Here is a 27183-nt window from a genome sequence, read left to right as displayed (position 1 = left end):
GTGTGTGAGAGTGGTGTGTGAGAGTGGTGTGTGAGAGCGGTGTGTGAGAGTGGTGTGTGAGAGTGGTGTCTGAGAGTGGTGAGTGTGAGAGCAGTGGTTGTAGTGTGAATAGCGGTGGCCGTAGTGTGAGATCGGTGGTGATAGCTCCGGTGCTGAGCTATCTAACCGTGAAACAGCAGTTGCCCCCGAGTCGGGGACTGCCCCCATACGCGAGGATGGGTCGCAGAAGGGCCCGCCTATGGGCACTTTTCCAGCGCTGCAACCCCAAGGCAAAAGCCAAGACAAGGAAGACCTCGGCCTCGGCCCAAGTTCTGGAAGCGGAGTGGACTGACGTGAGAACAGCTGGGGGCTGGGCCCGTGGGATTGTCCCTTACCCAGTGAAGCACTGGGGCTGTGTTTCATTTTGTTAGCATGGTTGTGGGCCCTGCCGGGGGTCCCTGCCAGCCAGGGCGTTTTGGTCTTCTGGGCAAGATCGACCCCAGCAGGTTGACCTTGTAAGTGGTTGTGCAGGTGCTGCGTGGAGGATGGCCGGGGGCCCCACCAGAAGGGAAACGCTGGCTGGAGAAGTCACTGGGGCACGTGGATTGAGCTATAGAGTCAGTCCTTGAAGCAGAAATGCTAAGGCCCTTATCGTCTCCCATCTTACAAAGCACAGAACAGTGTGTCCAGTATTTTAATGATGGCTACCTACTGCTTACATGTATAACATACACCCTCATAGTTCACATGTCTACTACATGCCTCTTACAAGTGTTGGGCAGTGTTCTAGGTGCTGAATGCTCAGTGTGTAGTAGGGGATATGCGGCCCAGGATTTTTTTATGTGTGTGAAGAAAAATAGAAGAATGAAAGATGCCGTGTGGTTCAGTTTGAGCAAGTTCACCACGTAGATGGCACCGTGTGCACGAAAATTGTGATAAAATACATAAAACATGAATTTAACCCTTTAACCAGTTTATTGAATGACTGTGTGACTTCAGTGGGGTCAGGCTAACAGATGGCTGTGGGGTGCCATCAGCCTTTTTCCCAGAGGAACACTCCAAAGCCTGGTGGCCTTGTAGATCTTCCCTTTCTTCTGCCCTGTCCCCAGTGGTTCTAGGTCACTGGTCTGTGTGTCGCTTAAGAACCTCTTTGCCCAGTTTGTTGTTAGGTTTATGTTTAGGAAAGTTTCTCAGGCTTCCCTGGGTCTTGAGAAGGCAGGCTTGGATTCCGGGTTCTCCCCTGCCGCGTGCCTGCCAGGTCGAGGTGGAGGCTAAAGGCTGGTCTGAGTTGTGGTGGTCTGTGTGGTCTTGGGGTCAGCGGACCCCTCTTCTCCGGAGGGGCAGGGAGACCCTCTGTGTGGAGGCTGGAGAGACTTGACAGGGTCAGTCCTCAGTCTCGCTCTCTTTTTAATTTGTGTTTGCATTTAGTTACTTACTCATTTAACTGTTTTCTAGGAGTTGGCATCACCTACCGAAGAAGTCAGTGCATACCGAGAGCAGCTTCTAGCAAGAGGAAAAGAGATTGCCGAGATGAGAGCTGAAAGGAACAACACCAGGGTCAGTAGGGGGATTCTCACGTGTGGACAGTTGCCCCACGGGGGTCACCACTGGGTTCCGTGTTGCTGTCTTTAAACTCTGTCTGGTTTTCAAGTCATTTTTCACATCTTCCCACTGAGCAGACCGGGGTGGATCAGATCGGGGTTCTGATACTTTGCTTCAAATTGATGATGAGAGCTAATATAATTTTAGTACATTTGAGGGGGGAGTTCTCTTAACTTACATTTTTGTCCATGCTACAGTGTGTGTGAGGTCTTAGTTCCCCGACCAGGGATTAAAACTCAGGACCCCTGCAGAAGTGTGGAGTCTTAACTACTAGGCCACTGGGGAAGTCCACTCTAACTTGCGACTGAACTGGCGGGATTGCGACTTGCCTTAGCATGGTTTCGGTGTTAGCATGAGGCTGAGAGGAGTTATCAGCCCTGAATTCAAGTATGAGGTTGAAGGTGCTCCTTTGGCCCCGCCCTGCAGCTGCTGCTGGAGCACCTGGAACGCCTGGTTTCACGCTATGTGCCGTCCCTCCGGATGACGATGGGAAAGCAGCAGGCGCAGTCCCCGGCCGGCATGAGCAGCGAGATGGAGGTGCTCACGGCCCTGAAATCACTCTTTGAGTACCACAAGGCCCTGGACGAGAAGGTACCCGCCACCCGGCCGTCCTGGATTTGGACACTTGCTGCCTTGTTAGGTGGATGATGCATGTATTTATGTAACTGGTTGACTTTTGAGCTTCTTGAATTCTTGTAAATACATTTTTTCTGTAAGAAGTCAGAATGTTATATGGTTAAAAAGTGTTGCCTGTGTACATGCTCAGTCATGTCCAAGTCTTTGCGACCCTGTGGACTGTAGCCCACCAGGCTCCTCTCTCCCTGGGACTTCCCAGGCAAGAATACTGGAGTGGGTGGCCATCTTCTACTCCAGGGGATCTTCCCGACCCAAGGATAGAACCTGCCCTCTTGCATTGGCAGGCGGATTCTTTACCACTGATCCACCTGGGAAGCCCCAGGTAAAAAGTATTAGTTGGCATAAATGTCTCAAGATTTATTATATTCTGTATATCAATTTGCAATTAAAAACTAGGTAATAGGATTATTTTAGGAACTTTTTTTTTCCTCTCTAACTTAGAATTTAAAGCTGTTAATAAGCAGATTTTCTTGACGTTAAGATCAATGAGATGTATTAAATGTCTTCTGTTACAGTAGCCGTGTTAAATTAGGGTGAGTGTACATACACTAAGACGTGCACTAACATATATACACACTTCAACACACAGTGACTCGGCCCCTTTTATTTCAGTTGAGAGCGATTACGAGGAGCACTTGAAAGGTGTAGTTTGTTAGAAGAAGAATTAGGTGCCACACATAAAGAGATAAGTTTGATCAGTCATCGTGTAGTTTCCGTGAAGGGTTTGTCATTTGTATCCTTTCATTTAAAAGAAGTATGAAGGCTGTAGTGGACATCAGATGTTATTTATCTTTCTGATTGAGGACCCTCCCACTTGGGTTATTTTAATGACTAGTAACCTAGACTTGTGGCTCAGAGCTGCAGGATCTCTTAAGTACCCCTTTGTCCAGTAGAAGACAAATTCTGACTCTAGTCACCTGGTTCTCTTTGGGATGGATAGCATCACCATGTATTTTCTTTTTATGCTGTATTTCAGTTTTGAGTTGAGTTTTTCCAAATGGAGTTTTGCTGTCTTGACTTATTTCTTTATTGTGATTCAAACTTTTGGTTTTAGCTGATGATTCTTAAAGAGAAGAAAAACCCGGAAAAGATACTGATGGACGGGGTGCTTGATGTAAATCCCAAGCAAGAAAACATGCCAAGTGCCGATGGAAAGGCAAGTCCCCGGTCCCGCTCGATCTGGTTCTCGTCTTACCATCCAGTCTGTGCAGGGCTGTTGGGACCTCTCACCAAAGCACCATGTAGTTCTGTGAGACTGTGACAGTCGTGTGAGCTCCAGAGCACAGAAGGCAGTTTTGACCTCACCGGTTGCCCGGAAGTGCTGTGTTCCCTCCCTCCCAAAACAAGGCTGTCTAAGGCTTCCTTTCCCCCTTAGAGAACCCGCGACGGCTCTCTGGCTCGGGTGATCCAGCTCCAGGAAATCATAAACAACCAATTGCGGGAGAGCCAGATGAAGGAGCTCCTGAGCCAGATGGAGGAGCTTCTGGCAGCCCTCTCTGCCCAGGTGACAGAGATGGAGGAGGACCTGGACACGGCCAGGAAGGACCTCCTCAAGTCCGAGGAAGTAAACGTGAAACTAGAGCGGGACCTGCGCGAAGTGAGTGACGGTGGACGTGTCTGTTGTCCTGAGGTGGAATGTGGGTCCCTTGTTCTCCCGGTGGTCTCAGCCTGGGGATGGCTGCGTGAGCAAGAGCAGAGCTCTGGCGAGACCGCAACTGGCTGCCTCCCCGCCTCTGCGGCGAGGTCTCGGGGTAGAAGAGGCCTGGTCCAGGCGGTCCGTTGGCAGTGGACCAACATAAGGGCAGCCCTAGCGCTGTGCTGCACCCTGGGTGTGGGCTGCTCATTTCTACAAGTTCTAGGGGGCCTAGTGTGTTCCTTTTTAAAAAGTTCATTCATCCATTCATTCATTGATGTGAGTATAGTTGCTTTACACTGCTGTGTCAATTTCTGCTGTACAGCAAAGTGAATCAATCATATATATATATATATATACACACATATATATATACACACACACACACATCTCCTTTTTTAGATTTCCTACCCATTAACTTCACCACAGAGCACTGAGTAGAGTTCCCTGTGCTGTACAGTAGGTCCTTACTCATTGTTGACTTTATGCATAGTATCAGTAGTATATATGTGTCAACCCCAGTCTCCCAGTTCATCCCCCTACCTGCCTGTTGAATGTATTCCCGATGATGCTGAAATTTCCTTCTGATTCACTCAGGCGAGTCTGGTGACGTCTGTGGAGCCCGTTCTCTCGGAGAGATGGGAGCCTGCTGTGTGGGCTCTGCTGAGGCAGCTTGCCTGGCCATCTTCTCTAGTTTCTGAGGTTCCGCTCCTGGAAGGGATGTGTGACAGTGACACGGCGGTCAGACAAGACGAGTGGCATTTGCTCACCCTCAGATCCTCAGGCCCGTGCTGTGTAACCATGTAGAATCATGATGCTTCTGGTGGTCATGTCTGCGGGTATCATGATTTATGAGAAACTACCTAACAGTCATTGTGAAAACAGAAGAGTGCTGGGGGCTCAGGCCTCCTCCTCAGCTTTCCTTTGTACACAGGCAGACAGCCCACCCTGCCCCACCCCTCCACCATGAGACCGTCTCAGAGAGAACCCCTCCAACATGTCTTCCAGCAGGTGTTTAGTAGCTTGGTGTGAGTAATTCTGTGTGAGAACTCAAAACAGAAATATTTGCACATCTTTGTATAACCTGTTCACATTACTCTTTGGCAATAGGAGGAGATTAGGTGGCAGAGTTGAATATGTAGAGAATTCTGGAAAAAGCGTTTTTAGAACCTTTCACTTTTAATGTCAGGACAACATTGGTTACTTAGTGACTACGGAGGGACCTGAAATGGAGTTTGAGCTGGTGGACAGGAGCTGCACCGGCAGCAAGTTCTGGTCCTGGTGTGAGCGTTTCACACATGTGGTGTAACTCTGCTTTAGAAGAACTAGGCTTGGGAAGGCTGCTTCCAGTTGTGTTACACTTTGACTTCTGTTTCCACTCATTGATATTCTTACTTTAATTTTGAGGAAATTGCATGAGATTTTTCCAACTTTACCTGAGGGAATGAACCTCAGAGCTCCCTGTTGGATCTGTTGAAGGTCCCTCCCTGTTCTGGGTCAAGCACGCCTGTATGGTGTAGGAGACAGAGGTCCTCGTTTCATGCCAGATCCCTTCCCTCCTGGAATTCTTGCAATGACAGGGTAGTTTAGTGTACTTTTTGTTTGCTGTTTGGGTTTATTATGTAGAAAAGAAGCTTGGTAAATCGAGTGGCCAGACAGACATTAAGACAGATGGGTGCCATCGTGGCAAATGTGACATTTGAGGTACGCGCGATTTTGCTCACGTCTAAGAAAACTGCCATGTCTAGGAGTTTACTTTTGAGGATGCTAATTTTGTGTTTGATTTGAAACTTAGGATTTAGTCCAGCTTTTTTACTCTTAAGTGTGCTGGAGTATTCCATGATAATGACTTACTTTTCTCCTCTGTAATGCCCGGTGTAGGCCATGGCCCAGAAGGAGGACATGGAGAAGAGAATCACTACACTTGAGAAACGCTACCTCGCCACACAGCGCAAAGCCTCCTCTGTGCATGACCTTGATGATAAACTTGAAAATGAAATCGCAAATAAGGATTCTCTGCATCGACAGGTAATGGCCTTTACTGACCTGTGTCTGACTTTTATAGTAGTGAATACTGAGGAAGGAAGGTAAAGACCTTTTCATGTGACTCCCATGTTGGAAATCAAGTCCCAGTGTAAAGTTCTTATGACCCGAAAATACTGTGCTCAAAAGTGTGGATGTACATCATGATAAATCAACTGTACTGAAAAGAAATACAATGTTTAAAAACTGAGGGTGACTGCAACTTACAGGTTTGAATGGTTTGGGATTTGGTTTAACCATTTTGTGGAATTCCACTCCTGACTCTTTTGTTTTACTTGACTTGAATCTGTTGGCTTGTTAGCATTTTTCCTGAAAGAGCAGAGAGCAGCAGGGAACTTCAGGGCAGCTGGCTGCCTGTTGGGAACTGGGGTCACTGTGACAAAAGGCAGGGTTAGAGCTCCAGTCTGATTAGGGTGTGTACTTCCTATGGTTTGGTGAGCTTTACTCGCTCCTGTTCCCGTGTGGTCTCAGATAATCAGGACTTACCCAGGAAAACCAAATCTGGCTTCTCCAAAACAAAGTGAGTCAGTCTGGTGTGTGACAAAGTGTATCATTGGCCCCACCACAAAAATAAAATCCTAGAAAGCCATTGAAATTTATGATGTGGAATGCTAATTAAGAGCATTATGATATACAAAATAATGGCTGTAAAAGGCAGATCAGGAAATACTACGTACCATATGCTGTTGTTTTCTGAGGGTTTTAAAGCATATCATATTGTTTATGTATGTACATAGAGGAATACGCAAACAGAAAACATAAGAAAGCTGCTTAGAAACAAATGCTAACCTCTCAGGAACCCGAGCGTATAGATAACTTAATTTTTTTTCTTTTTCAAACAAGAATCTAAATGTTCTACATTGAAAGTTTTTCAGAGTAAGAAGATCTGTTAAAAGAATAATCGTGCATTTACAAATATTAGTTGACTGGCATTTCACCAGGCACACTCTGATCAGGTCTGTTTCAGAGGAGATGAAAGACATGTTTTGGCTTACAAGCCTGTGGCAATCTGTAGTCGGTAGGGTTCCCTTCAAATGATGATTCTGGTGATGTTTTAAGAAGGGTCAGTACTGAACCCTTATTCCCTTGTCAAGAAGAATGAATACACTTCTACAGAAAACTGATCTTCTTTAATACATAAGAACTTTTTTTTTTAAAGACTTCTTTGGGGACGTTTAGGAAAAGCAAATACTCTTGCACGAGGTGTTCTGCCCACTGAGACCAAGCCCAGGAACAGAGAGAAAAATTACCGTGACGCTGCTTCCGAAACAGAACTAATCCAGTAGACACGTGCATTTAGGTTTTGTCTCAGCTTACTAAAAACGGCAGCGGCTACACCACTTGGCCTGTTTGGATGCTCTGCTCTCCCTTTGTAGGAGGAGGATAAAAAGCGACCGTTGCAGGAGCACCTGGAGCTGGAGGAGCAGAAGCTGCAGCAGACGCTGCCCAGGGCGGAGACGCTGCCAGAAGGGGAGGCTGAGCTGGCTCAGCGGGTGGCCGCGCTCTCCAAGGTGCTGCTCTGGCTCCCTGGGGGGCGGGCGGGGAAGGGCCTGTTCCATGCTGTCCCACCGTGCCCCTCCCCGTGCTGCTCAGTCCACAAAGGAGCGCAGACGCGGGGAGCGTGCTGCCCGGCTGAGATAGGAGCACGCCCTGAGTGTCAGACAGTCCCTGCTCCCTTGTCATCCCTCCGTTAATTTCCCTCCAGCTTTGTCCTGTGTTCTGAGTGTCCCCAGGACGCTTCAGCTCCAAGTCACTGCTGCTCAGAGTTCAGTCAGCACCTCAAAGCCTAGCAGGATAGAGAGCTAGAAAAATCCCATTCTCGTTTAAGAGATGGCCAAAATAGCTCTGTAATGAACACAGTTTTAAGTCTTGATTCATACATTGTTGAGTAAGTCACAGCGGGGCACGGTGCAGACCCGGGGCCCCACTCCCAGCTTGCAGTCCCCGGGAGCCCGCGGGTGAGAGGCCGCGTCCCGGAGACGTGGCGCTGCCGGGGGCATGGTCCCCACAGCCCGCCAGCCACCCCGTCCTTCTGGTGGGCAAGGTGTGGCCCCGCACTGCTGGTGGGTACTGGCTGGGCATGGAGAGGTGGGCCTGTGCTGGTGCGGCTGTCCGGAGCGTTGCCCGGAGCTCAGTGAGTGGCTGAGGGGCCTGCTGTTCGCGGGAGGCCGGTGGTGCCTGGTGCTCGCAAACCCTCCCAGAGCAGGGTCACTAATAGCCGCCAGGGGGCACCCTTCTGCCTGTGATCTTCCTCTCAAGGGTTGGTTTCTTCTCTCCCCTGACATCTCTGCTGTCTGTCCCAGGTCGACCTTGTAGTCTGAACTTTGGTCTTCCGGAAGCTCTGTCACTAAGGAGGCTAAACTGTTGGAACTGACCTCCCAGCTTAGGAAGGTAGAATGTGTGCTCTTGTGCGTCCCGTGCTTGCCACTGCCCTGCCCGCGCTGGCTCGCCACAGGCAGTCTGAGGAGGCTGTGCAGTGGCCGCGGGTGCGGGGCCCGGGGCGGGGGCGAGCACGTCTCCTCTCACGAGCCGGTCAGCAGCACCCTCCGTCAGCCACGTGTCACACGCGAAGCCGCGCTGGCTGCGTGAACAGGCGAGCGGGCGTCCCCCCCCCCCCCCCCCCCCCCCCGCGAACCCAGGGCCAGTGGTCTGCACAGAGCATAGCCCGCTTGCCACCCCTGCGGTCACAGCCCGCGTGTCGTCAGGACAGGGTCGTTGCGAGTGGAGCTGACGCTTTTCTTGGCCGACAGGTGGAAGAGAGACACCGTAACATCAAGGAGAGGCTGCGCCAGATGGAGGCCCAACTGGAGGAGAACAAGAAGGAGCTGCTGGGGGTGCGTGTGCTGATGGGGAGGCCGCGTCCGGGCCAGAGACGCGGCTTGGGCGGGGCCCGTGCTGCTTTCTCCGCTGCTCCCGTCTCTGCCATCGAGTGTGTGTGTGTAGCCCTGTCTGCTGATCCAGGCACCCAACCTCGGGAGCAGGGCCAGATGTGGTCACCCGTAGGTGGTGGGCAGGGGCCAGGGGGTCCCCACGTTCAAAGAGGCTGCTTGTTGCTCAGACCAGCCAGGCCGGGGAGCTGCTCGGGATACAGTTGGACCTTATGAATGCCCCTCAGACAGACCTGAGGGTGCCAGCCCGAGGCCCATGGTGCCCAGGTGTGGAGGTGCTTGCCTCGGACGTGGCGCTAGAGTCCCACATGCCCAACTACTGGTCCAGACATGGTGTGTGTGTATAGGATGGCTGCTCCTAGGCAGGAGGAGAACCGTAGTTCCGCTGGAACAGAAGGCCCGTCAGGAAGGGTGATGGTGGGGGCTCGCATCAGAGAGTCCTGAGAGAGGTTTCCCAGAAGGGTTGGCCACACAGTGATGCAGACCATTCAGGAAATGGAGTGGGGATCCCAGGTCCAGCCTCAAGTGTCAGTACTGTCCCCACCATACCTGTGTTCTTGGGCCTGACTGCAGAGCCTCACACGCGGGCTCCCGGGGGGCTGTGGTTCTGACTCCCATCATGAGACCTGCAGTGAGGCTCCCTCCCTGCTTAGGCAGAGAGGACAAGGTCTCCTGATCGGGGGTGCACTTCCTTACTTTCAGAACTGCTATTCAGAGGCTGTTGAGATTGGGATGCTGTTTATGACTAAGCCAATTCAAAGTCAATTTTTGTTTTGCTTTAAAAATATTTGAATGCCAATGCCTTATTGGGGAAGCTGTGACAGGTTTTATTTCCGTGGGCTCAAAAAGGGGTGGCCCAGCCCTGGGGAGGGGTCGTGACACAGACAGAGGGCGAGGGTACTGCCCATGGGGGACAGGGAGCCGGCAAGCCAGCACCTCGAGGCTGCCCCTTGGTTGCTTTGAGGTCATATCTGGGAAATCAAGGCAGGACCTGGCAGAGAGTGGGGCAGGGGGGAGAGACTTGTGGAGAGAAGGGTGTGAGGTGTGAGAGCGGGAGGGTGGCATGGGGCCCAGCAGGCACTCTCCCATGCGTCTCAGATGACAGAGCCGACGTCGCGGTTTGAGGGGCCATCCCCAGAACAGCCCGAGGGCCTGTGCCCGGAGAGGAGAGCCACGGGGGTGCTGGCCCTCCCGTCCCCTGGCTGCCCCTGCTCGCTCCTGTCTGTGTGTGTTCAGACCAGCGTGGGAAACGGAGGGCTGGGAACCCGCGAGGACGGCACTCCCTGGTGAACTAGTACCAGTGATAACCTCTGAGGGGGGACCCAGCGGCTGCGGAGCTGAAGGATTTTTTTCTAATTTTCCTTCAGCGTGGCTGATGGAAGCATGGATGTATTTTTTTACTTTTCGGTTTTTGTCTCTGACTCCATCAGCCCACCCTTGTGAATAACCTCATAGGATTGCCTTCCGTCCACACTAAGACCTGAGTGTCACCAGGCCATCTAGGAACTGGAGTCTCCTCCTGCCCGTTTCTTCAGTACTGCTCGCTTAAGAGATGGCAGTGTCTCATAAGCATGGCCCATGTGTCCAAAGTCAGGGCTTCCATGTAAAATTGTGTTCAGTTCCTGATAGACTTGAGCTGCCCAGAATGTCGCTGACGAGACGTGGTCCTGTCGTGCCCAGGTGCAGCCCCTGAAGGATCAGGACCGGGAGCACGGGCAGCAAGCCAGCGTGCTAGCCAACGTGGCCCAGGCGTTCGAGAGTGACGAGGGCGCGTCTGACGGCGAGGGCGACGGGGTCACCCTCTTCAGCTCGGCCTCTCTGCTGTCGCCCAGCGGGCAGGCCGATGCTGAGACTCTGGCCATGATGATTCAGGAGCAGCTGGCCAAGATCAACGAAGAGATCCGGTGGGTGCGCCTGAGCCCAACTCCCCGGAAACTCGGTTCCTCTGAGGAGCTGTCTTCTGCTTAGAGAAGTCTGAGTGTTCCTTAGTAAGAAAACGGACTTCAGGTCTGCTTCCAGAAGTTTCAGTTCTGAGCTTGCCCTTGATTATAGAGCTCAGTCAGCCAGGGCATTCTGTCCACAGTGTGGTGTCGGCACTCTGCGGGGGCGGGTGTTGTGGGGTGTCCCCCTCTCAGCTCTGGGCCCCAAGGTGGGTGAGGTGCCGAGGCGGTGTCTCCTGCGGCCCGTGCATCCTCCGGCACTGAGGGTTCGCCCTCGTGTGTCCCTCGGAGCCTCCCACGTTCTGGTGAAAAGCCACCTGGAACAGAAAAGCTGGGGTTCTGGGATTGGCAAATTCCCACTCAGATCTGCATTTCCTTTTTAACTTAATCTTTAACTTTAACTTAAAAAGTGTGAAGATTGGCTTGTTGTAAGATAGTGATATGTTACTGTATGTTACTCTCAGGACATGTGTTTGAGTTTTTCTCATCTCATCAGTATATTTAAAATGTTTTCTTTAGACACAGTCTTGGCAGTTCTAACAGTTTACAAAACAGGATAGAACCCAAAGGCCCGCCTCGTGGTGAGCAGGGGGCCTTGGGTCTGGGTGCAGCCGTGTGGCTGGGGGCCCCGAGGCCTGCCTGGTGCCACACCCGCGCACCTGTGCCTCCCGTCCCGAGTCCACGTTCAGAGTGGCCACAGGCCGGTGACCCTGCACAGGACCTGGCAGAGCTGCTGCTCAGATTGTTCTTGTCCCGTCAGCCCTGGCCGAGGTGCCCGTTCCTGCCGGTCGAGTGCGGGGGCTCGGGCAAAAGGCAGGGGTGAACGGCACAGCCAGCAAACGCAGATGGTGCCGCCTGCACTTTTGATGCCGAGACAGACTGCCTTATGGGCCGTGTTTGAGCCACAGACAAGCTCAGAAAGACTGTCTTTCCCCATCCCCGTAGGAAATTTGGAACGGTTATATATTAATATTTTTGTTTTTACAGCAAGTGGTCAGGTAAAAGTGATTTTTTCCTTATGCAACAAGTTGACATGATGTAAATGGTAAATTCTGTCCATCAACTTGTCAACAGTGAAAAACGTTCAAGATGTATAAGTAGAAGTGAAACTTGAGAGTTTACTACCTGTAAGGATCTTGTATTTTAATTTGGAAACCATTTGCATAATCATGCATTTAACCTGTATATAAAATCATCCACGACACATTAGGGGAGAAGAGCAGTAACTGAATTCTAGGTTAATACAGCACATTGACATGAATCCAGAAACTCACGCAAAGCTGGTGGAGAACTTCAAGTGATGCGTTTGTACATATACAACCTTTAAAAAAAAATTAAAAGAGCAACTCAGCACTTCATCTGGTCTGGAGACTCGTGTTTAGAAACTCCAGCTTGCTCATGAATAGCTGTTTTGGTTATACAGAGTTCCGGATTCCCAATGGAAAAGACTTGAGGCACTGACGTGCATCTCTGCCCTGAGGGCAGGGAAGGTAAAGGTTGTCAACTTCAGGTATCTCCTCACATGGAGAGAGTCGCCACCCAGACCCCATCAGAATGGTAGAGTAAATAAGTCAAATCAAACGTGAATGATCAGGGACCACTTTGTAAGACTCAATGATAAGTTATTTTAAGTTTGAGAATATTCCAAAGAGGGAAAGTTGAACCTTTTTGCTGAGATGTTAATTGAGCAACTGTTGGTGGAATTTGCTAATCGTGACACAGAATGCAAGCCCAAATTTGTTGTCCAGACACATGCCTCTGGTGACAAATGCAGGTGGTGATTTTATTCTATTTTAGGTTGATCCAAGAAAAGGCCGAGGGGATTGAGAGCAGGGTGGGCAAGAGGAGCCCAAGTAACCTTCGTCGTTTTAAAACCTTGAATTCCCTCAACCTGAATCCCGCCTCCTCGCATGCCAGCTCCTTCCCGCCCAGCAGAGGGCGCTCCAAGCCCCGAAGGAGGCGGCACAGCCCGGCGCGGAAAGTCGACAAGCTGGACATCATGACTCTGGTATGTGTCTGTGCTCCTCTCCGAGCACACTGTTTTTCTTTTGTTTGTTTGTTTTTTCTCTTTTCACCCAGAAGAAAATCAGGTACATTTGCTACACTCAGAGGTCTAAGATTTTTAAAACTGCCTAGTCTTTCATCGGGCTTCCCTAGTGGCTCAGACGGTAAAGCATCTGTCTGCAATGCAGGAGACCCGGGTATGATCCCTGGGTTGGGAAGATCCCCTGGAGAAGGAAATGGCAGCCCACTCCAGTATCCTTGCCTGGAAAATCCCATGGACCGCGGAGCCTGGTAGGCCACTGTCCATGGGGTCGCCAAGAGTCGGACACAACTGAGCGAGATCATTCCATAATCGCACAGCGACAAATTAGTCTTGATATTTGGACCACCGGCTTAGCACGTCATCATGAACTCAGCCAGAGCCTGCCTCTGTAACGTTGGGCCTGGCCTGTGCTGGGCACAGCAGCTGCAGGGAAGTTGCTGTTCTCAGGGAGCAGACCGCTTCGTGAGAGTAACCGTAGGCAGCTCTCACGGCGTGTGGAAACCGGGCAGCACATTTCCCACTGGGGATGCCTGGCTGCAGGGTGCAGGGCGTGCGGCGGGAACCAAACCAGGAATCTAAACTGGTCTGCTTGCTGATGGGCCTGGCTGTGCGCTCAGGCCAGCTCTGCGTGTGAAACCAGGTGAAAAGCCCGGTGCCCCAGGGCCCCAGGGAAGAGGTCGGGCTTCTTCACTCTTCCGAGTCTGAAAACGGGATGACGACCTAGGGCTTTCGGTGACAGAGTGTGTGGCTCTGAAGCACGTGTCCCAGCTTTCTTCCATGCTTGCTTAGGTTTTGTGAGTGCATTGCTGTTCACCCATGAAATCAGGTTCACAACACTCTGCTTTGTCACTGCACTTGTATTGTCCCTTTTTTGGTGTTCCACCCACTTCATGTTAGCTGCATTGTTAGTCAGCATATCATTAAATTAAGTGTGAATCATTGTAGCGGCATGTGAAGTGGTAACTAGTCCATTGTGTGGTCTTTGGAGACACTGTTTTTCTAATTTGCATCACTGGCTAATTAGTTGATATTTAAAATTCTTTGACGATTTCTCTGTGGTTTCATGCTTGATTTCCTTCCGAGTATTTGTAAAAGAACAGTTGTGTATATTTTGTCCTGTTGTCGGATTTCTCTGACGGTGCGTCTGCTTTCATCATTGGTTTTGATTTCCTGGCTCATCCTGTTGTCTGCTTAGTGGTTGTCAATTCAGAGCCCAGCTTCCCACCACTGCCCCCCCTCGCCCCCGAGGCTGTAGTTCACCCATCCATCTCCCCTTCCCCGTCCTCCCACCTGCTCAGGTCATAGCAGTGCTGTGGGTGCACTTAGTCGGGTTTGTGCTTTGTCTTTATGTCTCATTAAATGGTGTTTTTCCCCCAGAGCAGTAAGTTTGAATTAGCCTATCACTATGCAGTTACAAGCATAATGTAGATGGATCCTCAACTACATATCATGTGTAATTCATAAATGAGATTATCCTTACCTATAGAAATGATCTTCTTAAGTGTAGAATTAATGGACTTTTGACACAATATCCTTTCTATGTTGGTGCTTGTATTTAAGACTATAAATCTCATCAGCTTTTGCACAGTTAATGTCTCTACTAGACTCTCTAAAAAACTATCTTCTCTGGTGAATAAAATGTAAAGACTGCACCTGCTATTATGCTAGCTTCCATTCTTACATATTTTCACAGGGAACCTGCTTTAATACATTTATTTTGAGAAATTTTAAATCAAATTCTAGGTAAGCATTTTACATTAATATCCAATAGGTGGTTAGATTTGTTCAGTGTTAAAATAGGTATTATGGTAACTTCCTCATCAGTTAAATCACTATTTTAAAGTATAACATCTTTTTTATTAAGAGAAACTAACGTATAGAGAAGTTTGGCTGAGAAGAGACAACTGTTAAGGCCCTTTATTGTAGAGAATGCTGTGCTTTAATAAATCATGATGTTGTAATAGAATTGTATCTTCCTGAGTAATAATTTATAGTGTTTAGTAAATCTTGAATAGCTTATTTAATTTCTGTGGTCAAAAAAAATGTTCTGTTTCCAGTTACACGTTTTCTAAATCGTCATCTCACTTCTATGTTTGCCATCATTTTTGCTATACTGTGTTTGTCTATGCTGATTCTTGAAGTTTTAGCTTCAAAGTCACAATAAATCTGGTTTCTCTTCCTTTCTTTGCATGCATCTATCAGCCTAGTGATTTAAGGAAGCATTGTTGAAAGGTAAACTATTTAGCATGCCTTTGTTTCTCTGTGAAGTATTAGAGAGTCCTTATCATTTTATGTGAATGAACACTGTGTGGTTATGTACTGGTGAAGAATTGACATTTTAATGGAAGTAATGAAACCCACCCACCACTTAAAATATGTTGATGGTTCTGTTGGAAATAGGTCATTCGTTGGGACGATTGTAACAGTTTGCCTATATCCCACTTGTTTGCCTTCTAATCATCTCATGCTTATTTATAGTAGATATAGTATTATTTATTATTTTTAAATTTTTCTTTACTTATTTTTTTGGCTATGCTGCACAGCTTATGGGATCTTAGTTCCCCAACCAGGGATCAGACCAGTGTCCCGGCAGTGAAAATGCCAAGTCCTAATGTCTGGACTACCATGGAATCTCCGCTTAGAGTTTTTTTTAAAACAAATGACTGACTCAGAGCCATAGATGTTAGATTTGGAGGAAGCCAATTTAATGATGGTGGGTAGCAGTGTGCAGGAGACTCTGTGCGCCAGGCACCGTGTCAAATGCTTTCCGAGTCTGTCATGTAATCCCGCAGACACCCAGGTGAGGTCCAGGCTGCTGTTATCCCCATTCAGCAGACATGGACACTGAGGCTTAGAGAGGCCGGGCACCGTGCCCAGGCTCGCACACCCAGTAGCAACTGTATAAGTGAGACCTGTCTGGACCCCGAAGGGGTTAATCTGTTCCCCACACTGTTTCCACCACTGTCTTTCCTGTCTTCAGACCCAGGACCAGCGGAAAAGCTGGGAGTCCAGGTGAGATCATTTTTTTTAATTAGTTTATTTTTTAATTGAAGGGTAATTGCTTTACAGAACTTTGTTCTTTTCTGTCAAACCTCAACATGAACCATCCATAGGTACAGATACATCCCTTCCCATTTGAACCTCCCTCCCATCTCCCTCCCCATCCCACCCCTCTAGGTTGAAACAATCAGTTCTTAGTGAAGACCTAGGACGGAGGAGCCTGGTAGGCTGCAGTCCATGGGGTCGCTACGAGCCGGACACGACTGAGCGACTTCACTTTCACTTTTCACTTTCATGCATTGCAGAAGGAAATGGCAACTCACTCCAGTGTTCTTGCCTGGAGAATCCCAGGGACGGGGGAGCCTGGTGGGCTGCCGTCTGTGGGGTCACACAGAGTCGGACACGACTGAAGTGACTTAGCAGCAGCAGTTTACTTTATGTAAACCACAGTGAGCAAATTACACTCAAACTGCAAGCACTTCAGTGTGTAGCCCCCAGTCTGTATGTTACTGAGAAATACAAGCCAGACACATGGTGTTCGCATGGAGGGGTTAGGTACCTTTTCTGTACTTCACTTGCTGTCATGGGTTCAGTAACCTGCATCATCACTAAACATGATCTTGGGTGGTGGTACAAGCTGTTTCCTTTTCTCCTTCAAACAGAAAGGTCTGGACGGCTTTGCTGAGAGGTTTCTTACTCTTGCTAGTAGTGCTCCTGAGCAGCATCTGGTGATGAACACAGTCCTTTCATCAGGGCAGTTCATGCCATGCAGGGTTCACAGTGCTGGCGTGGCTCCGCTGTCCTGCCTGTCGGGGCCATCTGGTCGCTGGATGCAAAGGAGAGCGGAGCCTGGCTGCAGGGAGGCTCCTGGCCAGGATCTCTGCACTCAGTAGGGTGCTCTCGCTGCCCCATGGCCCTGCTTCTCTTGAACAAGACAGTCCTTTAAGATGGCATTAAGCTAGAACAACACATTTTTTTGTACTTGGCGGATAGCATCGCTAATGTGTTTTCAAATAAGTTTCTGGTTATAATGTAAAGCCTGTGTGATTGCCTTTTTTGACACAGTCTATCGTTAGCCAGTTTTACACTTACCTCACTCCCTCAGCTGCCACCTATACCAGAAGAGGTACAAGATGACAAGACCGCCATCAAATGTGAAGCCTCGACCCCCGCCTTGCTGCGGTTCCTTCGGCTAGACCGGCTGGACAGGGGGTCACCGCACAGAGCCAGCTACGAGGACATCAGGGACGCCCGCAAGTAAGGGGCCTGTGCGCCTCGTTGTTAGTCTCAGGAGCCCTGCGCCTCTTGTCTTCAAAGAGTTGCAAGGATGATTGTAAAGGAATCCCACTGGATTCGGTGCCTGTGTTTAGTGGTGAACTTCAGGTGCCGGGGTAGAAGAGTTCAGTGACCTCAGTGATTTTAAAAAACATCCGTCTCTATGTGTTGACTCCTGTGGGAGATTTCTTCCTGCTCTTGCTAGAGGTCTGCCCAGCCTGGGACGCATTCCTGATGGTTATGGCTCCATGCCTCTCGGACTTGTTCTTGAGGGTCCCTCCCTTTTTCTCAGGGGTCTCCTCTCAGGAGACTGTCTGTCACCTCCTGTGACTGACCCTGTCCTCATTCAGACCCCCACCTGCTGAGCTCCCGTCGTGAGCCAGGCAGCACTCGATGGAGGGCACATGTGGTCACCTGACCTGCAGCCCTGCGCACGGTGACCGTCACTCTCCTGCCACGGCCGGGGATGGTCACCCTGTGAGAGGCGGGGGGAACTGCCCAGAGCAGGGGAGCTCACCTTCTCTGGGAGGGTCGTCACCTGCCAAGCAGCAACCCTGAGGGAGGGTTGGAGGGCCCTCTGCACCAGCTCGTCTGGAGTGAAGCCCTCCTCAGGGGAGAGCTCCAGGCAGAGAATCTCAGCTTCCCAGGGCCGTTGTTTGTGGCCGGAAGCCTGCATTGCTCGTGTGGAGTGTGGTTGGTGAAGCAGACTCCACTGTCGGCTGTGAGGTTGAGGCACGGGTGTTGCTGGGTGGCCAGTTCTATCAGTAGGTCTTGTGGAGGGGTGTGTGTTTGCACAAGGGCACCGGTTAAAGGTTGTTTTCTCTCCCCAAAGCTCGACAGGCTCTCAAGACAGCCCCGGGGGCAACCCCAGCAGCAGCCAGGACTTGCTGCAGAAAGCCCCAAAGAAGAAGGGCATCAAGTCCTCCATCGGTCGTTTGTTTGGCAAGAAGGAGAAGGGCCGGCCTGGACACCCCGGCAAGGAGGCGCTAGGACCAGGTGGGTGCCTCACCATTCAGAGGGAGGAGGGTCTGCATGCATGTCTCTTCTGTGTCTCTCCCACTGTCCCCATGAGGCTCCTGTCACTCACGCTGGGTGTCCTCCTGGGAGGAGCAGAGGAGGCGTCTGTCTTCTTTAGCGTCCGAGATGATTGGATCAGTTGATGAATGGATGTGTGGATGGATGGATGGATTAGTGAGTGGATGGATGGATGAACAGATGGCTAGCCAGATGGGTGGATGAACAGAGCACGGAATGAATATTGCAGATGTTTATACTGCTGTGCTAGAAACATACTCTACGAAATGGATTGAGTAGGAGCTGGGCAATGAGTGTTTCCTGCAGAACAGTGACAAGTGTTTGGAAACGGCCTAAGGGCTCATCAGTGAGGGGTGAGGTAAAATCTGTGGACACCCCACAAGGAACAGCACCCTCTTCTTCCTGCCACTTTCCCCATCCCCAGGAGCTCATCATGGGTTCTGCCCATGCCCCCTACTCCATCCCACAGCCACACAGGTCCTCCTGGCGTCTCCTCATCACACAGTGTTATCAGGCCCCCATCTCACTCGGCTTCATCTCCTGAAGGACAGGGTATGTTCCTGCCTCTTCAGCCAGAGATTTGTTGAGTGTCTTGTTTGTGCTGGGTGTGGGATGTATAGGGGTAAGTACAACAGATATGGTCTGGAGCACAGTTAAGTGAGAAGAGAGAAAAAGCAGATTATTAAATGCTCTCCTTATTATTAATAAATATGACGCTGAGATGGATGGTGCATTGATTATATACCAGATGCTGTGTGTGCCCCTTACCAAACAGGTGCTGCCACCTCCCTATTTACAGAGGAGGAGACAGTGATGGTCATGCGGTTAGGGAGTGGTGAGGGCAGGTTCACACCCATGCAGTGTGACCATGCACTTTGTCGAGCCCCAGCCACCTCTCTGGTGGATGCAACAGGAATGAGATGGTTCTATGGCATCACTGATTCGATGGACATGAGTTTGAGCAAACTCCAGGAGATAGTGAATTACAGGAAAGCCTGGAGTGCTGCAGTCCGCGGAGTGGCAAAGAGTCGGACACAACTGAGCGACTGAACTAAAACCTGAGTGTGTGCTGAACTGCTTCAGTCGTGTCTGACTCTCTGTGAGCCCAGGGACTGTAGCCCACTAGCTCCTCTGTCCATGGGATTCTCCAGGCAAGAAGACGAGTGGGTTGCCATGCCCTCCTCCAGGGGAATCAAACCCCATCTCTTGTTACCTCTTGCAGTGGCAGGCAGGATCTTTACCGCTAGAACCACCTGGAAAGCCCCAGCGAATGCTGACAACTAGGAAATGCAGAAAATAAGGGCTGCTCCTAAGTTAAACTGGAAGAGCAGCAAGCACAGATCGTAAAGAGGAAAACACACGATGACCGACAACAGTGCTGACAGAAACAAGCAGGGATGCGTTCACCCACATCAAGAAAATGCGCCCTTCAGAAGAGGAGCCCTTGGAGGGACAGTTGGAACCGGAATGAAAACCGAGGCCATGGTCAGCAGTGCCCACTCACACGGCCCGAGTGAGCTTTCTGCGTCCCCAGAGCTGCTGGTGGTACCATCTGGGCGCTGAGGCCGGGCAACGTCCCCGAGTGAGCTAAGGCATCCCTGCTCTCCTTCCAGTGCTGCTGCGGGGCCCTCTGTGGGCGGCCACCCTCATCCCCTGCTCTGCCACCCGCTGGGGCCCGACTGTTCCCCTGGGATCCTTTCAGCCCTTGAGCTTGTGTGTTCCCAGCCCTCTGCCACACCAGACCGGGACTCAACTCAGGACTTGGGCTTGAGATATCGAGGAGACCGTGAATCTGGAAGGACACAGCCCTGGGGCTCTCGAGTGACCACGTGAGAGAGCTGGAGAGCAAAGCCCCCTCGGGGAGGAAGCAGAGCTTTGAAACGTGCCCACACCCACCGCTGCTTCCGGCACAAGTGCCTCTTCTTTGCCTCTCCTTGGCCTGAAACAGACCCCAGCTGCTACTGTTGTTCCGCAGGTGATTCCTAAAGATGCACCTCCTGCAAGAGCTATCGTCCTGCTGCTCTGGGGCTGCCTAAGTGTGCTCAGGAGTGTCAGACAAGTGGGGCTGCCACGCCTGATGCTGGGGAAGGGCCTGATGCTGGGGGAGGACCTGATGCTGGAGGAGGGCCCTGATGCTGGGGCAGGAACGTCTGATGCTGGAGGAGGGCCTGATGCTGGACTATGGGCCTGGTCCTGGGGGAGGACCTGATGCTGTAGGAGGGCCCTGATGCTGGGGCAGGAACATCTGATGCTGGACTAGGGTCTGATTCTGGGGGAGGCCCTGATGCTGGACTAAGGCCTGATGCTGGGGGAGGTCCTGATCCTGGACTAGGGCCTGATGCTGGGGGCAAACGTCTAATGCTGGTGGGAGGTGTGATGATGGTGGGCAGCCTGCTCCCAGATGTACACAGAGTTGATTATAAATATGAGAAATCTTTTTTTCATACTTTCCTGACCACCTTGCTATGTTCTTTTTTTCTGAAGCATAATTGCTGTGCAATATCGATTTGATTTCTGCCATACATCAACATGAATTAGCCATAGGTGTACATATGTCCCCTCCCTCTTGAATCTCCCTCCCACCTCCCTTTGCTACATTCTTGTTTCTATGGATATATGAATAATAAAGACTGTTGACTAAAATAACATAAAAAGCTCCCACACACAAGCATGCACACGCACACTCCCTAGTGCATCATTCGGGTCCGCGTCAGGGTTGCCCTCGGCCACCCCGCCCTGGGATCCACGGTGAGCCTTGACACCTGCACTTTGTTCCCACCCTCGGCCCGCTGGCCACGCCTCAGCAGCAGAGGGGCCCTGTCCCCACAGATGCTGAAGTGATGAAGCCTCTTGTCTCCGGAGCCAAGGGTACGAACACCTAGTCGGTCGTCCTTTGGGGACACCTATACTTCCGCCTTCTAGCCTTTCCATTGTATCCATCCGTTTCTCTTAACAGAATGTCCGTGTGATGACACGGGCTCCCATTACCAGCTCTGGTCTGTTCTCATTGAGAGTACAGCTTACCCTCGGCACTCTCTATTGGCAGCGGGAAATTTTGCTCCAGTACTTTATTGAAGCAGTGAGTGCAGTGAAGTCGCTCAGTCGTGTCCGACTCTTTGCCACCCCGTGGACTGTAGCCCGCCAGGCTCCTCTGTCCATGGGATTCTCCAGACAAGAATGCTGGAGTGGGTTGCCATTTCCTTCTTTAGGGGATCTTCCCAACCCAGGGATCGAACACGGGTCTCCGGCATTGCAGGCAGACGCTTCATCCTCTGAGCCACCAGGGAAGCTCTGACTTTATTGAAAGAAAGCAATAAATAATACTGTGATAAAAATAGTTCAAAAGTAGACTGGACATACTTTGTCACATATTCAGGAAGATCACAAAAGATTAATAGAAAAACAGAATGGTAACAATGAATTGTACAAGGAAATTAAAGGCAGAACCCACATGTAGAGAGACATGCTGTCTCTGTCTACCGAGATAGCAGCTGCATAAGGCAGCATCATCTGAACGCATCTCTTACTAGCTTTTTTAATGTGCTGCCGAAAAAGTAAAAGTTACCTTTGCTACTTAAACTATCCAAAATGGCTATGTCATCAAAATCTAAAAATGTACCCCTAGGTCCATTCTTTAAACATGTTTACAAACAGATGTAAAGAGATGATTTACATAAGAAAAATAAGGCCTTTGTCAGAGCTGCACTCTGCTGTCTGTCTGTCTGGGATGTGGCGCCCTCAGTGTTCAGCTCGATGGCTCCGCAGCGGGTGCAGGGCACCGCGGTTGGTCCTCGAAGAGTCTCACTGGAGGCGAGGGATCCAGGTCCACAGAGACTAGGTTACAGGAGAGATTTTCATAGTCGTCTTCTAGTCATCCTTTCAGCCCAAATTTCATTAGAAGCTCACATTTAACACCCAGTACTTTTAAATCGCTTCACACTGCAGACAAAAAGCATGTCTTCCTAGAAAAAAAAGTACAGTTTAAGTCAGTCGTTAAAATACAATTGGTTGAAATTAAGTTCACTCATTTCAGAGTGATTGTTGGACAGCTTGGTTACATTCTGGAAGGATAATGCACACCGCGTCATGATGATTTTACAATCGCAGTAAAACCCCTTCTCTCATGGTTTAACATTTAAAAATTAAACAAGAATAATTACAAGAAATGCATCATTTACAAAAGCCCTATATTTGTTCATAGGATTTATACAGACAAGCATTACAGTACATTCATTTGAAAGACTAAAATCAGGTATCAGAACATGAACTGATCTGAAAGGAGATTCATAGCCCGGATATACAAGAAAAAGTAAGTATATAAATGAAGTCATAAGTTTACATAAATATAAGAAACATTAAATTTTAAAATATTTTCTCTGTGGTATTCATGAATTTTTCACTAATTAAAAACTCTGTAATAAAATATCTTAGGGTCCATATAACAAGTATTAACAGATTAAAGATTGCATTGAGTTCAAAATGTAGTCTTTGTCGTATTCTGGACGCTGTATAATCGCCTGCAGAATTAGTGCAGGTAAACTGGAAACAAACAGACGAGTCAGTCCAGGGACGGCGGCTGGTGCCGGAGCCCCTGCCCCTTCAGACACCCCACCCCCACCCCATTCTGGGCTTCAGCTGCTTTGAGAATCCAGAGAAACACGAAGGACCAAGCAGATCAAGGAGAGAACTCTGTGGCTGACTTTATTCTGACATATAGCTAAAAGCTGCTGGTAAAAAAACTTACAACTCAATCCAGCTTTCCAGCTGAGCCGTGAACAGGACAGAGCAGACAGCCTCGTGCTCTCAGAGCGGCTGGAGCAGGGCTGGGCTCCCGGGCTGGACCCACCAGAGGACCACCCAGAGCAGAACCTGCAAGGGACTGTGGCCCCTCAGCAGCGGCCGACCCCCAAATGCTGGTGCACTTCAGTGTTAAACACTGGCCTCCGAACGGAGAGGCCCAGGGCAGGGCAGCCTCGTGAACCCTGATGCTCTGGGCCCTGTGCCCTCTGAGAACGTGCACGCAGGGCGTGGCCAGCAGCACTGCTGCTGTGGGAGGGACACCCGTGTGCATGGACGCGAGGGAGACTCGGGCCCTGCTCTGACTACTCCGGCGGCAGCCAGGTGCCAAGGTCATGTTCTCTGCTGCTGAGGGCTCTCCCGGGCTGACCTCCGGAGACCCGCTGACCCTCCAGTCCTAGGGTGTCGCCTCCATGCCCTTGCGGGACCAGGCCAGCCTGTACTCACCCCGAAACTCAGCAGGAGTAAGTCCTGACTGTAGCAGAATCCAGCCTCTGCGTTCCCGCCACGCTTCCTGGTCCCAAGAGTGCGGGAGGAAGCGTGCAAACACAGACTGCGGGTAGTCGTGGAACGTCACATGGGGCACAAGGACACTCACACTCACACCCGCAGCAGCGCCCACTCCTACTGAGGGTCTGGGGAAACTTTTAGAGGGTGGATGAGGCGGAGAGAGCGAGCCTGGGGGCTGTCACGTGGGGGTCCCTGCCACCTGGGGGGGCGGGGTGGTCACACTAGAGCAGCACCGGCACATTCGATGACAGAAACGCCGTCATGGGGACAGCTACTCCACGTGACCAGCTAGCTGCCAGTCTCTCCTGAGACCTCCAGATTCACAGAGCTCCAGATTCACATATTCGACACAGTCTATTGTTACCCAGTTTTACACTTACCTCATTCCCTCAGCTGCCAGCTTTACGGGAAGAGGTACGAGATGACAAGACCACCATCAAATGTGAAACCTCGACCCCCACCTCTCTGCGGTCCCTTCGGCTGGACCGGCTGCAGACGGGGTGCTGTGCACGGCCAGCCACGGGGACCTGAGGGACGCCCGCAAGTAAGGAGCCTGTGCGCCTCGTCGTCAGTTTCAGGAGCCCTGTGCCTCTTGAAAGTGATGGTAGGATAATTTTAAAGGAATCCCAGTGGATTTTGTGCCTGTGTCTAGGGGTGTGTGTGTGCGTGTGTGTGTTTTCTGGTAGGCAGGTTTCTCTGGATCTGGTGTTAAGGTGGATGTCTAACTCTGTGTGTGTGTGCGCACATGCACAAGTGGGTTGTTCTTTGCTCTGTTGCTACACGTGGCAAACTCTAGGAGGTTCTGGTGGCTTCATAGGGAACAATTCAAAGTACGAAGATTTTCTGACCACAGAGGATAATCTTAGTTCTGTCAGTCAACCAGAGACAACATTGACTCAGGGAAAATGCCTTGTCTATAAAACGTGAAAAAAATGTTTTAGTATTCCAGAAAAAAAATCACTTGAATATAGTTTAACATTTTTGGCATTATAGATGTGAGAATCAGTTTGTTTCTCAAAACTCTTTTCTTTCTATTAAGCCCAATTTGTCTCAAAGTTATTCTTTTAATTGCTAAATGTACACAGCCAACACATCCACTTTCAGAGCATTTTTGAGGGTTGGTGAATCTCAGATTTTCACGTTGTGTGGAAACTCGCAGGGAGAGCACTGCGGGCTCACCAGGCGCTGGACACGCTCCGTGAGGAAGGGAGGCCGAGGCCGCGGGACCGTCCGCATCCCTGTTGGTCATCGCAGTGTCCCGGGCGTGCGGGGACTCCCCTCAGGCACCACGTACCTCCTGCTCTACATGCTGTCTTTCCTCTTCCCCTTGGTGGACACTGTCACGCGCCAGCTCCAGGGGAAGCCAAGTCAGCAGGTGTGCTGAGCTGTGTGTGTCCTGAAGCCTCCCCGTGGGGCTCGTCCCCAGCTCCAGGCTCTGAGCTGAGCAGCACTGCAGGAGTGGGGCATGGTGTTGGTGAAGGGGAGCCCAGCGAGCCCTCGTAGGAGGTGCTGGGCTGTGTGGACGGTCAGTCTCTGAAAACAAGGCCACACCTGTTGTCTGGGTGGTGCCACGTGTGTAGCATTTGATGGGAAGAAGCTCACACAGCCATCTTGTTAGGAAAGACAGCTTGACCGTGGTGCTCATGTCCTGCTTTAAAGTGCCCGTTGTCATCCACAGATGGTGTGGCTTTCTCTCGGGCGTGTCTGTTCCCCATGGAATTCACGGTATTTCCGAATGTCTTTCTCCTGTGACTCTAACTTTAAGGCAAGGAAGCATGCCACGTCAGTTGACTGCTAAGCAAGTGTTTTAACGAATTGCACTTGGGGTCTCAAATTTGACCCTCGAGGGGGCAGAGGAGGTCTGAGCTAAGTAGCCCCGCAGGGTGGCCCGAGCAGGGTCATCACAGCGTTCCACAGAGCAGGTAGCCCCCCAGGCTCGTCTCTGAAGCTGTCTCTGTAAAGCTAGGTTTCAGCTGAGAGTGAGCCAGTGACAGCAGAGTGATGCAATATCCTATAGCCGAGGAAGGAAATAAACCCCAGCAGAAGCCAAGCGAGTCTTCCATTTGCTTCTGGATGGTGGTTGTGGTTGGGACGCAAACTCCAGGCACGTGATACATGCCTTGTTCCCCTGGGATATGGGAATTTAAAAAGTTTGCCTTTTTTAAAAACTCTCCCTGAGCTATTAAGGGGCTTCCCTGGTAGCTCAGACGGTAAAGCATCTGCCTTCACCGATGTGGCAAACCTGGGTTTGATCCCTGGGAGATCCAAGATCCCCTGGAGAAGGAAATGGTAACTAACCCACTCTAGTACTCTTGCCTGGAAAATTCCATGGGTGGAGGAGCCTGCTAGGCTACAGTCCATGGGGTTGCAAAAAGTTGGGCAGGACTGAGTGAATTCACTTTCACTTTCACTTCTTGAGCTATTAAGATACCTGTTGTGTTTTCTGGTATAATTATCCCTAGAAAACAGAATATTTACTATTCTAGGAAACTTAAGGTTGACTTAAAGGAACAGTTACTTGAAATTTGATGTGAACCATTTCGAGCTTTAACCACACATAGACTTCACAATCTTAAGTAAAGTCTAATGCCATTTGAGTGTATTGAAAAGCCACTGTGTATCTTTAGGGAATTCCCTAGCAGTCCAATAGCTAGGACTCTGCACTTCCACTGCATGGGGCCTGGGGTTTGATCCCTGGTTGGAGAACTAGGGTCCCACAAGCCACACAGGGGCCTAGTCAAAAAAGAATGACCAGTATCTTAATTTAGCACATAGCTAATTAGCTGAACAGCAGTGTAGGATAGAAACAGCCCCCATCCACCCCTCTCCTTGCTTGCTGTGTTAGAGTGCTCTGTGTTGAAAGTCTGCGCTGCTCTTTGTGTGTCTGGTGTGAAATGCTGTGCATCCCTGAAGCTCTCTCAGGGACAGGTTCCTCTGCTCAGACCCCGGTGTGGTTTCTTCTTCTATGTAACTGTCCTCACTGTTTAGAAAGGGAAGAGTGGATGTTTTTCTTGACTACCCTCCTCCCTTGGATGTGCAGACTTCTAAATCCTTTAAGGTTGGCAATAGCTCTTTCATCGGGAAGGATGTGATTCTATAAGGAATTGCGGGGACTCATTCAGCATTTCATGACTCAGGGTTCTTTGTAATATGTCTGAACTCTCATTAAGTAGATGGCTTAGAAGATTAAAGGAAAATGATGAGATGCATACTATTTCACTTTTGCAAATTTATAAAGAGAATAAATACTTAGGTTAACTTGTTTTATACCCGTGTGTAGTAGTGATTCTTGAATTTTGAATGTTTCGTTACTTGTAGGCATGAGTTGCTGGAGGAAGCCTGGAGACAAGGCGTGCCTTCGCACAGTGGGACGGGCCAACTGTTGTGGTCTGGCTGGAGGTGTGTATGCGCCCCCCCACCCCCACCGCACCCGCACCCCCGTCCTGGGCCCCGTGTGTCAGTCCCTCCACAGCCACGCATAACCTCTTGTCTCCTGTCTCCCGTCCCAGTTCTGAGTCGGGATGCCAGCCTGGTACGTGGCTGCTTGCGAGCCAACGTGAAGAGCGGCGTCATCATGCCTGCCCTGTTGGACACGGAGATCCAGCGTGAGATCGGCATCAGCACCCCGCTGCACCTGCTGAAGCTGCGCTGGCGATCCAGGAGATCATGTCCCTGACCGGCCCCTCCGCCCCTCCCACGTCCAGAACGGTGCACCTCCCTCCTTCCATAGGGAGAGTTCGCGCCCCGTTTGTGTCGCTTCCGGGGTTCTCTATACAGATGTCCACTGTTCCAGCTTAA

At 50.4% G+C, this 27183-nt stretch overlaps 1 protein-coding gene across 1 annotated transcript; it reads left to right on the top strand.

Moving 5' to 3' along the window:
- Positions 1-215: 215 nt before the first annotated feature.
- On the top strand, positions 216-27183 carry LOC129650988 (liprin-alpha-1-like). Its single transcript, XM_055579736.1, is given in 24 exon segments — positions 216-332; positions 1435-1536; positions 2008-2176; positions 2832-2923; positions 3272-3373; positions 3593-3814; positions 5732-5878; positions 7270-7404; positions 8210-8284; positions 8644-8727; positions 8952-9114; positions 9887-10023; positions 10462-10685; positions 12519-12729; positions 14971-15000; positions 16874-17025; positions 17876-18069; positions 23547-23597; positions 25403-25430; positions 26704-26741; positions 26744-26784; positions 26895-26931; positions 26934-27032; positions 27035-27183. Coding segments are annotated over 24 exon segments (2799 nt in total).

The sequence above is a fragment of the Bubalus kerabau genome, chromosome 4 (genome assembly GCF_029407905.1).
Source record: "Bubalus kerabau isolate K-KA32 ecotype Philippines breed swamp buffalo chromosome 4, PCC_UOA_SB_1v2, whole genome shotgun sequence".
NCBI classification, from domain to species: Eukaryota; Metazoa; Chordata; class Mammalia; order Artiodactyla; family Bovidae; genus Bubalus; species Bubalus kerabau.
This window is presented reverse-complemented; position numbering and strand designations above follow the sequence as displayed.